We start from the raw sequence: 14,407 nt of genomic DNA on the forward strand, positions 1-14,407 counted from the left end.
GGCAAATCGGGAATTGAATATTAGGCTGAGAAGTGCGTTCTGGCTACTAGGTACGACATATATATATATAGTGTCAGACCACGAAGGAAAATTGAATATACGAAATTAATTAAGAGTTAATTTACAAAAGTACTTAAGGAAATTCCTGTTTCAATTTTCCTCCGTGGTCTGAAACTGTCACATTTTTAATCACGTGTTTATTTTCTTGATACACACACACACACACCAATATATATATATATATATATATATATATATATATATATATATATATATATATATATATATATATATATATATATATATATATATATATATAATATATATATATATATATATATATGTATATAATATATATATATATATATATATATATATATATATATATATATATATATATATATATATATACTATTAGTATATTTTGGTAGCAGTCTTTCCTGTAGACATATATTATTAAATATGACCGAAAAAGTAAGATTAATAATTCTAACACGAATTTTCTCAATCTTTCGTACATTATGCTTCACTGTTGGAGGTAAATCAAAAATCACTTCTCCAAAATTCATTTTTATTTCTAGTCTGACGCGACACGGGCGCGTTTCGTAAAACTTATTACATTTTCAAAGACTTCACAAATACACAACTGATTAGAACTTACGTCTCTCTGATATTATATCTACATTTGAGTGAGGTGGGAAGGGTGATGTGGCATTAACACAAGACAGAACAGGAGGGGATATTAATAGGGTATTAAAAGTATCAACACAAGACAGAACAGAAACAATGGGTATTGAATAGAAGTGTTTGTAGAAAGCCTATTGGTCCATATTTCTTGATGCTTCTATATTGGAGCGGAGTCTTGAGGTGGGTAGAATATAGTTGTGCAATAATTGGCTGTTGATTGCTGGTGTTGACTTCTTGATGTGTAATGCCTCGCAAACGTCAAGCCGCCTGCTATCGCTGTATCTATCGATGATTTCTGTTTTGTTTACTAGGATTTCTCTGGCGATGGTTTGGTTATGGGAAGAGATTATATGTTCCTTAATGGAGCCCTGTTGCTTATGCATCGTTAAACGCCTAGAAAGAGATGTTGTTGTCTTGCCTATATACTGGGTTTTTTGGAGCTTACAGTCCCCAAGTGGGCATTTGAAGGCATAGACGACGTTAGTCTCTTTTAAAGCGTTCTGTTTTGTGTCTGGAGAGTTTCTCATGAGTAGGCTGGCCGTTTTTCTGGTTTTATAGTAAATCATCAGTTGTATCCTCTGATTTTTGTCTGTAGGGATAACGTTTCTATTAACAATATCTTTCAGGACCCTTTCCTCCGTTTTATGAGCTGTGGAAAAGAAGTTCCTGTAAAATAGTCTAATAGGGGGTATAGGTGTTGTGTTAGTTGTCTCTTCAGAGGAGAGACAAGAAGAGAAGACAACTAACACAACACCTATACCCCCTATTAGACTATTTTACAGGAACTTCTTTTCCACAGCTCATAAAACGGAGGAAAGGGTCCTGAAAGATATTGTTAATAGAAACGTTATCCCTACAGACAAAAATCAGAGGATACAACTGATGATTTACTATAAAACCAGAAAAACGGCCAGCCTACTCATGAGAAACTCTCCAGACACAAAACAGAACGCTTTAAAAGAGACTAACGTCGTCTATGCCTTCAAATGCCCACTTGGGGACTGTAAGCTCCAAAAAACCCAGTATATAGGCAAGACAACAACATCTCTTTCTAGGCGTTTAACGATGCATAAGCAACAGGGCTCCATTAAGGAACATATAATCTCTTCCCATAACCAAACCATCGCCAGAGAAATCCTAGTAAACAACACAGAAATCATCGATAGATACAGCGATAGCAGGCGGCTTGACGTTTGCGAGGCACTACACATCAAGAAGTCAACACCAGCAATCAACAGCCAATTATTGCACAACTATATTCTACCCACCTCAAGACTCCGCTCCAATATAGAAGCATCAAGAAATATGGACCAATAGGCTTTCTACAAACACTTCTATTCAATACCCACTGTTTCTGTTCTGTCTTGTGTTGATACTTTTAATACCCTATTAATATCCCCTCCTGTTCTGTCTTGTGTTAATGCCACATCACCCTTCCCACCTCACTCAAATGTAGATATAATATCAGAGAGACGTAAGTTCTAATCAGTTGTGTATTTGTGAAGTCTTTGAAAATGTAATAAGTTTTACGAAACGCGCCCGTGTCGCGTCAGACTAGAAATAAAAATGAATTTTGGAGAAGTGATTTTTGATTTACCTCCAACAGTGAAGCATAATGTACGAAAGATTGAGAAAATTCGTGTTAGAATTATTAATCTTACTTTTTCGGTCATATTTAATAATATATATATATACATATATATATATATATATATATATATATATATATATATATATATATATATATATATATATATATATATATATATATATATATATATATGTCGTACCTAGTAGCCAGAACGCACTTCTCAGCCTATTATGCAAGGCCCGATTTGCCTAATAAGCCAAGTTTTCCTGAATTAATATATTTTCTCTAATTTTTTTCTAATGAAATGATAAAGCTACCCATTATATTATGTATGAGGTCAATTTTTTTTTATTGGAGTTAAAATGAACGTAGATATATCACCGAACCTAACCAACCCTACCTAACCTAACCTAACCTATCTTTATAGGTTAGGTTAGGTTAGGTAGCCGAAAAAGTTAGGTTAGGTTAGGTTAGGTAGGTTAGGTAGTCGAAAAACAATTAATTCATGAAAACTTGGCTTATTAGGCAAATCGGGCCTTGCATAGTAGGCTGAGAAGTGCGTTCTGGCTACTAGGTACGACATATATATATATATATATATATATATATATATATATATATATATATATATATATATATATATATATATATATATATATATATATATATATATATATATATATATATATATATATGTCGTACCTAGTAGCCAGAACGCACTTCTCAGCCTACTATACAAGGCCCAATTTGCCTAATAAGCCAAGTTTTTTTGAATTAATATATTTTCTCTAATTTTTTTCTTATGAAATGATAAAGCTACCCATTTCATTATGTATGAGGTAAATTTTTTTTTATTGGAGTTAAAATTAACGTAGATATATGACCGAACCTAACCAACCCTACCTAACCTAACCTAACCTATCTTTATAGGTTAGGTTAGGTTAGGTAGCCGAAAAAGTTAGGTTAGGTTAGGTTAGGTAGTCGAAAAACAATTAATTCATGAAAACTTGGCTTATTAGGCAAATCGGGCCCTGAATAGTAGGCTGAGAAGTGCGTTCTGGCTACTAGGTACGACATATATATATATATATATATATATATATATATATATATATATATATATATATATATATATATATATATATATATATATATATATATATATGTCGTACCTAGTAGCCAGAACGCACTTCTCAGCATACTATGCAATGCCCGATTTGCCTAATAAGCCAAGTTTTCATGAATTAATATATTTTCTCTAATTTTTTTCTCATGAAATGATAAAGCTACCCATTTCATTATGTATGAGGTTAATTTTTTTTATTAGAGTTAAGTTTAACGTAGATATATGACTGAACCTAACCAACCCTACCTAACCTAACCTAACCTATCTTTATAGGTTAGGTTGGGTTAGGTAGCTCCAATATAGAAGCATCAAGAAATATGGACCAATAGGCTTTCTACAAACACTTCTATTCAATATCCATTGTTTCGTGTTCTGTCTTGTGTTGATGAAATTAATACCCTATTAATACTCTTGTTCTGTCTTGTGTTGATGAAATTAATACCCTATTAATACCACATCTTGTTCTGTCTTGTGTTAATGCCACATCACCCCTTCCACCTCACTCAAATGTAGATATAAAATCGGAGATGCGTAAGTTCTATTCAGTTGTGTATTTGTGAACTAAAGTCTTTGAAAATGTAATAAGTTTTACGAAACGCGCTCGTGTCGCGTCAGACTAGAAATAAAAATGAATTTTGGAGAATTGATTTTTGATTTACCTCCAACAGTGAAACGAAATGTACGAAAGATTGAGAAAATTCGTGTTAGAATTATTAATCTTACTTTTTCGGTCATATTTAATAATATATATATATATATATATATATATATATATATATATATATATATATATATATATATATATATATATGTCTGAAAAGCTATTTGAACCACTTCCCCGCCGGCAACTCGGATGGTAATCTTGGGAGTATGGGTTCGAATCACTTCTGGGGTGTGAGTTTTTAGACGCATATAGTCCTGGGGACCATTCAGGCTTGTTCGCATATATATATATATATATATATATATATATATATATATATATATATATATATATATATATGTATATATATATATATATATATATATATATATATATATATATATATATATATATATATATATATATATATATATTGTGACGGGAAAGTGTTGGAGTGTTGATGTTCGGCAGTCCTCCAATGGCAGGTGTCATGGTCTGGTCACACTTAAAACAAAAATATAGACGGCTTGCCTGTTGTCTGTGGTAAGTGAGAGGGAGGAACACGAAAAAAACACAAAGTATGAACAATGAAACTTTAATATATTTACTTTAAACATAAATGAAAATAAAGACAAATCTCGGGGAATTAAAAATTCAACGAAATAATAAAGAAAAGGCAAAGACAATGTGAGACACAATAATATAAAGGTAATATAATAAAATTGTGCTGAGAATATCGGCTATGGCTGAAACCTCCCTTTGTATACGAGCTAATGAGCTAGTATGCCAGAGAGAGATATCAACGCTAAGAGCACAAAGAATATTCTGAAGTTGATAGCTGGTCAGGCTCAGAAGTCGACTCGGGTAGAGGGAGCTGAGGTGCGGTGTGCAGGTGCGCGGCTGGCGAGTCACCAATCAGAAGCAGGCAAGCTGGTGAAGGGTAGTTAGCTGGTTTGATGACGAGCTGGCGTGTGGAGGGTGTATGGAGTGGGGGGATCTTGGTACGTTTTGCCTCCTGGTCAAAACGTTTTGTGCTACTGGTGACGTATTTTGAATGTAGTATCTTATACTTGTATATTTGGACGTAACTTGAAGTAGGGAAGAGCAGGCTCAATCTCTCTTGAAAGAGATTATCGTCACAATATATACGACATATGTCATCATATTTCAGAAACGTTATTGTGACTCATCGTCTGCATATATTTTGTATTACTGAATTAGCCGACATTCTATTAAATCACAAATGAGACCGAAAGACCTAACGTAACCTAACCAGTTCAAACAATGCCACACACTATGCTAGAACTAATATTGACACCTAATGGGGCTATACTAGGCCTAAGAATGTTTAAGTTGGGTTTTAGTTTTGTCTTCCAAATTAATCGGACAAAATTTTAACTTTTTAGGGCTAACAGTACATTTTATTACATTTAAGCAAGTAGTGACTATAAGTATTATCATTTTATGAGAATGAGTTGTCAAATGTAAGAAAAATGTTCACTAGTGGATATAAACTAGGTGTTACAAATATAAACTATGCAAGCAACTAAATAATAAATTTCAGTTTGATAAATTTCGATTTAAAACATATATTAGGGAACACTGGCCAGGAACTTTAAATTCATTATTATGGAACAAGTTACTATGTAATGTCACACAGACAAACACACTAGATTTTTTGAAGGTTTTGTTAGACAATATATGAATGTGAGTTGTTGGAAATAAATACGACCAGCCTAGCATTGTCCTTCAATCTTATCGAGCCCAGGACGTTTTCATTGTAAACCAACTATGCACTCCGCGACAGATGTATTAATCAGAAGGGATTGTCTGGTACAATTCTCCCATTATACTCACGTGAATCCTTTCTTGTGTAGCTTGAGGCCGACGCCGCCGGTACCTGTGGAATATATTCCACTCTCTAGTAAATTAATCATTAATGAAATTATTAATGATTAATTAAAGTAAGAGACAAGAATATTATTATGAATTAAGAGACAAGAATATTATTATAAAGTAAGAGACAAGAATATTATTATGAAATAAGAGACAAGAATATTATTATGAAGTAAGACACAAGAATATTATTATGAAGTAAGAGACAAGAATATTATTATGAAGCAAGACACAAGAATACTATTATGAAGTAAGAGACTAGATTAGTATTATGAAGTAAGAGACAAGAATATTTTTATAAAGTAAGAGACAAGAATATTATTAAGTAAGAGGCGAGAATATTATTATGAAGTAAGAGACAAGAATATTATTAAGTAAGAGGCGAGAATATTATTATGAAGTAAGAGACAAGAATATTATTATGAAGCAAGACACAAGAATACTATTATGAAGTAAGAGGCGAGAATATTGTTATGAAGTAAGCGACAAGAATATTATGTTGAAGTAAGAGACAAGAATAATATAACTAGGCTTATTATTGTATTGTTTTAATAATTTTGCCAATTATATAAATAGTGTTTATTTCATTATGCACGACTAGTACTAATAAAAGTGCAAATAACGTTTGAATCTTTTCTGTCTACAGAGAATACACATGATTTGAAATGAAAGGAAAAAGATTGTTTTCAAATGTGTGATACGCTTTTAATAGCTGCATATTTATCATTTACTATTGGGTAAATTCCCATATCGCTTCCTTTATTTCTTTTCTAAACCAAATCTAGTGCACGTTTATATAACCATCAAATAATATATTTCTTAATCTAAAAATAGTTTTTATACCAACCCTGAAATGAGTTACTTCAAGATAAGTGTTAACCAACTACCGTTTATTATATCATGATAAGCCACTGAGAAGCATGAAGCATATATCAGTGAGAAGCATGAAGCATATGTCAGTGAGAAGCAATGCACATATTAAATTAAGAGCACACACGAAATTTGTAAGAGGAATTTTTATATTCTTAGAAATCAAAATGTTGAAAACTATTGATTTATAATAGCTTAGAAATATGTAGTGAAGAAAAAGGAAATATTGTCAATTAAAATTTAATTGGATTAGGCTACGCTCTAGCAGGCCTAGGAATACATTGTAATATCAAGTGTTTCAATGTAGATACCAAATACATCAGTAATAAGATAATTTAACAGCATAGCTAGATTGTTTGGATGTAGCAATTCATAGGGAAAATTGCACTGTTACGACAAAGAGATTATAACAAATACATAACAGAAAAAATATATATATTTGAAATGACAAATGTAGCCATGCATTGTATTTAAAAAAGACAGATTCATAATGAAAAAACTGGAGTTTATGTAAATGTTTCTGTTGTATATTGGCTTGTGGACCATTTAACTCTTAAACTGTGCAAGGCATATATATACGATAGGGCATATCACTCTGTTTGTTAAATTTACTGAAACGCTTTCCAAAGTTTTTTGCATAATCTAACTGGCAAATGCCCCAACTTTGTCTAAATGATCACCAACGTAACTTGAAAACCAAGAAAATTTAAAATAATTATAAAATTTAATATTAAAAATTTAAAATTTTAAAATCAGCTGTAAAAATATTAATAAAATATTAAAATAATAGGCCAGTTGGCCCGCTGGTCAGGGTAGGCCAGTTGACCCGATTGTCATGGTAGGCCAGTTGGCCCGCTGGTCAGGGTAGGCCAGTTGAACCGATTGTCAGGGTAGGCCAGTTGGTCTCCTGGTCAGGGTAGGACAGTTGGCTCCCTGGTCAGGGTAGGCCAGTTGGCCCCCTGGTCAGGGTAGGCCAGTTGGCCCCTGGTCAGGGTAGGCCAGTTGGCCCCCTGGTCAGGGTAGGCCAGTTGGCCCCCTGGTCAGGGTAGGCCAGTTGGCCCCTTGGTCAGGGTAGGCCAGTTGGCCCCCTGGTTAGGGTAGGACAGTTGGCCCGCTGGTCAGGGTAGGCCAGTTGGCTCACTGGTCAGGGTAGGCCAGTTGGACCCCTGGTCAGGGTAGGCCAGTTGGCTCACTGGTCAGGGTAGGTCAGTTGGCCCCTTGGTCATGGTAGGACAGTTGGCCCCCTGGTCAGGGTAGGCCAGTTGGCTCCCTGGTCAGGGTAGGCCAGTTGGCCCCTTGGTCAGGGTAGGCAAGTTGGCCCCCTGGTCAGGGTAGGCCAGTTGGCCCCCTGGTCAGGGTAGGCCAGTTGGCTCACTGGTCAGGGTAGGCCAGTTGGACCCCTGGTCAGGGTAGGCCAGTTGGCCCCCTAGTCAGGGTAGGACAGTTGGCCCCCTGGTCAGGGTAGGCCAGTTGGCCCCCTGGTCAGGGTAGGCCAGTTGGCCCCCTGGTCAGGGTAGGCCAGTTGGCCCCCTGGTCAGGGTAGGCCAGTTGGCTCACTGGTCAGGCTAGGCCAGTTGGCCCCCTGGTCAGGGTAGGCCAGTTGGCTCACTGGTCAGAGTAGGCCAGTTGGCTCCCTGGTCAGGGTAGGCCAGTTGAACCGATTGTCAGGGTAGGCCAGTTGGCTCACTGGTCAGTGTAGGCCAGTTGGCCCCCTGGTCAGGGTAGGCCAGTTGGGCCGCTGGTCAGGGTAGGCCAGTTGGCTCACTGGTCAGGCTAGGCCAGTTGGCCCCCTGGTCAGGGTAGGCCAGTTGGCTTCCTGGTCAGGGTAGGCCAGTTGGCTTCCTGGTCAGGGTAGGCCAGTTGGCCCCCTGGTCAGGGTAGGCCAGTTGGCTTCCTGGTCAGGGTAGGCCAGTTGGCCCCCTGGTCAGGGTAGGCCAGTTGGCCCCCTGGTCAGGGTAGGCCAGTTGGCTCACTGGTCAGGGTAGGCCAGTTGGACCCCTGGTCAGGGTAGGCCAGTTGGCTCACTGGTCAGGGTAGGCCAGTTGGCCCTCTGGTCAGGGTAGGCCAGTTGGCTCACTGGTCAGAGTAGGCCAGTTGGCCCCCTGGTCAGGGTAGGCCAGTTGGCCCCCTGGTCAGGGTAGGCCAGTTGGCTCACTGGTCAGGGTAGGCCAGTTGGCCCCCTGGTCAGGGTAGGCCAGTTGGCCCCCTGGTCAGGGTAGGCCAGTTGGCTCACTGGTCAGGGTAGGACAGTTGGCCCCCTGGTCAGGGTAGGCCAGTTGGCCCCCTGGTCAGGGTAGGCCAGTTGGCCCTCTGGTCAGGGTAGGCCAGTTGGCTCACTGGTCAGGGTAGGACAGTTGGCCCGCTGGTCAGGGTAGGCCAGTTGGCTCACTGGTCAGGGTAGGCCAGTTGGCCCGCTGGTCAGGGTAGGCCAGTTGGCCCCCTGGTCAGGGTAGGCCAGTTGGACCCCTGGTCAGGGTAGGTCAGTTGGCCCCCTGGTCAGGGTAGGACAGTTGGCCCCCTGGTCAGGGTAGGCCAGTTGGCTCCCTGGTCAGGGTAGGCCAGTTGGACCCCTGGTCAGGGTAGGCCAGTTGGCTCACTAGTCAGGATACGACAGTTTGCCCGCTGGTTAGGGTAGGCCAGTTGGCCCCCTGGTCAGGGTAGGCCAGTTGTGCAGATTCTTGCTTATGTCGGTATTGTGGAGCTCGATACATACACCACATCGTTCCGGGCCTCTGCAGCCATCTTTGTGGTGGCCGAAGCGCTGACATCTGTAACAGCGCATGGGTTCTGGGTTGTACAGTCTCAGCCTGAATTAACCATAGATCCCAACACTCAGAGTATTGGGATCTATGGTCAATTCGCGTATCAAACTCAACATTAATCTGACGAAAGCAGCTGCATTAGGTTCACATTTCACCGCGACTACAATGATTAGAAAAGCTGTTGAGGAATGGGACTCATTAGTGAGCATTTTGCATCTACATCCGCCACCAAGATAATGTTAATAAAACAAGATTAAAACCATTGCACTAAAACAGAAGCGATAAATAAGCAGGGAAAAAGGAGAAGTCCTCTCCTCCATTTTAAACTTAGACCCAAATATCACAGGAAAAAAGTTATCATGTATAACCAAACTCAATTACGGGTTCACCACAGCCCGTGCTACAATTATACTTCGTCATGAGTAGCTAAATCTGAAACAACAACAACATTCCCTCATCACAATCGACTTGAGAATGGTCCTGGACGGACCGAAACGACGTCGTCTCTTCATTTTCTAGTGTGTAGATTGGTCAACATACTTCAGCCACGTTATAGTGACTCATCGCCTGCATCTGAATCTAAGTCACATATATTATGAATAACCGAGGTCCCAGGACACAGCCCTGAGGCACTCCACTTACAACATTTTCCCAGTCAACCCCATTTATACTAACTCTCTGTTTCCTTTGGTATAACCATGTCTTAATCCATCTTAATATAGCACCCCCAATACCATGAGCCTCTATCTTTTTAATCAGTCTTTCATGGGGGACTGTATCAAAAACTTTACTATAGTCAAGGTACACAACATCACAAACCTTACCACTATCAACTGCCTCAACTATGCTGGAAACAAATGATAGCAAATTTGTTAAACTTGAACGGCTATTTATAAAACCATGTTGTGAATCATTTATTAATTTATGTTTTTCAAGATGAAGACGAATGTTATTTGCAATTATCGATTTAAGCAACTTTCCAACAATAAATGTTAGGCTAATTGGCCGATAATTTGACGCAAGTGATCTACTTTCTTAAAAATTGGTACCACATTAGCAACCTTCCATGACCCTGGCACTTTGTCTGACTCTAATGATTTATTAAATATGGTAGACAGTGGAAAGCTCCTCTTTGCATTCTTAAAGAACCCTGGCAAACACTTCATCCGGCCCTGGGGATTTGTTTGGTTTGAGTTTCACTATTTGTTTAATAACATCATCCTTGGTAGCTGTTGAACTAGTCAACCTGTCCTCGTTCCCACCCACATTGACTTGTTCGGCTGAAGGCATAGAGTTAAGTTCCTCCTTAGTAAATACAGAGATAAAATATTTATTAAAAATACTACTCATCTCTTCGTCATTATTTATTATCTGACCTGTCTCGGTTTTTAATGAACCTATCCTTTCCCAAGCCTTTGTTCGATTTAACTTAAAAAAACTTTAGGATTTACCTTTGCTTGGCCTGCTATACGAACTTCATAGTTCATTTTTGCCCTTCTTATATTTATTTTAACATTTCTAACCAGTTGTACGAATTCTTGTTTTAAACTATCTTCCCCATTTTTAATCCTTTTGTACCAAGCTCTTTTTCTACCTATAAGATTCTTCAGATTCTTTGTTATCCATTTCGGGTAATTAGTATTCGATCTATTCAATTTCATAGGTATACTGCATTCCTTTGCTTTGCTTAGAATATTTTTAAATAAGTTATATTATATTTTGAATCCATATCAAAATATGTGGATTATTCTCATTCATTTGTAAGATAACGTCATTACTATTATCAACCAGACCATAATAGACCATAACCAATATCCAGTTGACCATATCCTGGACATGGTCTTCAGGATACAGAGACAACGTTGGGTCTCACCCATACCTAAGACCCATAACTTATTTTCCCTAATTTTATTTTGTTTAAGATTAATTATTTTAGCATTTAAGTAATTTATCTTTATGTTGAAGGCAAATTGTACTGTACCTGCGGCAATGTCCATCACTCGGACGTGTTGACGGCGGTCCTCTGGGACCATCTGAGCCACGTAGTCAGCAGCGATCACGTGTCCTCTATAACCCGTACAGACCAATACCTGGCCAAGAGAAGAATATCACCTTTCTGAGATGCGTCATAGTTATTATTATAATACCTATAAGTAATTGACCATAAATATCTTGTATGAAAGGTAAAACACGAAATATCTCAATTTATATTCCTCTGAGGTTATAATTATATTCGTATAAATATTGTAACAAGATATTGGTAATTTTAATGCATATAAAGGAATTTACGAGCAATCCTATTGCTTTGATGTGTTAAACTGCTCCTAGTGTTCATAGATTAATGACACCTGACATCCCATTATTTACTAGGAGACATTCTTGTAAACGTTTACCTGTTCTGTATTTATTTGTATTGTTGTATTTTCTAATCCTTCTGGATTCACTTTAAGTTTATACTCATTCGATGTTCAAATGTTCAGTTATCATACGAGTAATATTGAGGTTTAACATCACACCTACACACTGGAGTTCAGTGAGATGGTTGGACGCAGCTAATGTTGGGTCAGTATTTAAAGTTATGAAGACAGTCCTGGGGGGTTAAACTATAGGCATGTCCCTCATATATTTTACATGCAAGATGATATATAATACCGTACCTCAGAGGATGGGAGAACAAATAATGAAAAGATACTATATAGTACAATACTACACATTTATGTGGATATCTTGTCACCTGAACTTTATATATATATATGCTAGTAAAGATGACAGAGATCAGACAAGACAGAGTGGTCAGGACTCTACAGGACACGACCACAGAGAGTGGACAGACTGTACAGACACGACACAGAGTGGACAGACTGTACAGACACGACACACAGAGTGGACAGACTGTACAGACACGACACACAGAGTGGACAGACTGTACAGACAAGACACACAGAGTGGACAGGACTGTACAGACACGACACACAGAGTGGGACAGACTGTACAGACACGGACACACAGAGTGGACAGACTGTACAGGACACGACACACAGAGTGGACAGACTGTACAGACAAGACAGAGTGGACAGACTGTATATGTGTGTAGTCTAAACCCTTGGACACAGTAGCCAGAGGACAATAGCGCACAAGGTAGACAAACCAGCAGGAGAGTCAGGGAAGGTACTTCAGTTAGTAAAAGGAACATCTTAACAAATATAATAAATATAGTGGGATATAAAACTAAAGTTTTAAGATGTTATCAGGTGAGTCCCAATGGGATCATAGTGCAAATCTTACTTCTGAGTTATGCAAATGATTATTCCCCACTAGATGGATCTTTTCCTCCGTAATGCTTTCTGATAATGAGATATGTTGTGGAAGACTGAAAAAAAAATTACGAAGTGTAATTTATTAACTGAAAGAATGATGCATTACGTTACCACTCAAGCAAGTGCAAAACAACGCAACTGTGTGCTTGGAATCTGAGGTTTCACATTACCAAATGGGAGATGAAAACCCTCCTTAAGTCTCACACTGACAAGATCTTGAGGTTGATATCTACTGAAACCTGTCTCTTAAGGCTCATCACACCCAGATTTCACAAACTGGAATGTGATATATAAGCCGACTATGGATCTTCCATTATATATATGTTTGTAAAAGAGGGTGAAGATATATTCTGTATAAAACAGAAACAGCGTGGAAATAAAGTTCTCCTCAAACAGAGTATAAAGCTGCTGAAAGACCAGGGGCTGGCAACCACACTAATGAAGCGAGTAACAAGGAAAGACAAAGATCAACATCATATACATGAAAGAAAGATGGAACAAGGACAAATGAACATCACATATAGAAGCAGCTGTGTCAGTGGGTCAGGAGCTGTCATCAGCGGGTTAGGTGCAGTAGTGTGTAAAGATAACTCGTCATTTGGTCAGTAGCTATTGTCAGTCTGTCAGTATTTATAATTAGTGGATCAGGAGTTGTCATTAGTAGGTCAGAAAGCTATCGTTAGTGAGACAAAACTGTCGTCAGTGAGTCCAGAGAGTGACGTGTGCAGGTACTGAAGCTATACCCAGTAGGTAGAATACCGGTAGTTGGTATACCCAGCAGGTGGTATACCCGGCAGGTGGTATACCCAGCAGTTGGTATACCCAGCAGTTGGTATACCCAGCAGTTGGTATACCCAGCAGTTGGTATGCCCAGCAGTTGGTATACCCAGCAGGTGGTATACCCGGCAGTTGGTATACCCAGTAGGTGGTGTACCCAGTAGGTGGTATTCCGGTAGTTTGTATACCCAGCAGTTGGTATACCCGGCAGGTGGTATACCCAGCAGGTGGTACACCCAGCAGTTGGTATACCCAGCAGGTGGTATACCCGGCAGTTGGTATACCATGTAGGTGGTATACCCGGCAGTTGGTATACCCAGTAGGTGGTATACCCAGTAGGTGGTATACCATGTAGGTGGTATACCCGGTAGTTTGTATACCCAGCAGTTGGTATACCCGGCAGGTGGTATACCCAGCAGGTGGTACACCCACCAGGTGGTATACCCAGCAGTTGGTATACCCAGCAGTTGGTAATTTCTTTCATCCTAAACCTGCTTCCAACACTAGTAGCACTGTACTATGCCTTCCCTTCATATATTAACTCAAAACTTTTACCAATACCTTTCGTCCTCTTGACATCAAGCTCGCCTTTCGACAAATTAACACACTTCGTAGCAATCAAGTTCACACTGCTCCTCCTGCTTCTAATGTTGCTGGTGTCTACTCTATTTCCTGTTCGTCTTGTCCTCTCCAATACTTTGGTGAAACTGGCCGTACACTGAATGACAGACTTAAAGA

General features: G+C 38.8%; 1 protein-coding gene across 1 annotated transcript in view; it reads right to left on the reverse strand.

Annotated features, from left to right (window-relative positions):
* Window positions 1–11,661, reverse strand: part of LOC138360293 (methyltransferase-like protein 27) — a 68,574-nt gene extending 56,913 nt beyond the window's left edge. Inside the window, exons 1-2 of the mRNA XM_069320206.1 lie at window positions 11,557–11,661; window positions 5,905–5,947 (exon numbers count right to left, since the gene is read on the reverse strand). Of these exons, the coding sequence (XP_069176307.1) occupies window positions 5,905–5,947; window positions 11,557–11,608 (95 nt within the window). The 5' untranslated portion in view covers window positions 11,609–11,661. The remainder of the gene's footprint in view (window positions 1–5,904; window positions 5,948–11,556) is intronic.
* Between the last annotated feature and the right edge of the window lie 2,746 nt (window positions 11,662–14,407).

This window comes from Procambarus clarkii, unplaced genomic scaffold (genome assembly GCF_040958095.1).
Source record: "Procambarus clarkii isolate CNS0578487 unplaced genomic scaffold, FALCON_Pclarkii_2.0 HiC_scaffold_106, whole genome shotgun sequence".
Taxonomy (NCBI): domain Eukaryota; kingdom Metazoa; phylum Arthropoda; class Malacostraca; order Decapoda; family Cambaridae; genus Procambarus; species Procambarus clarkii.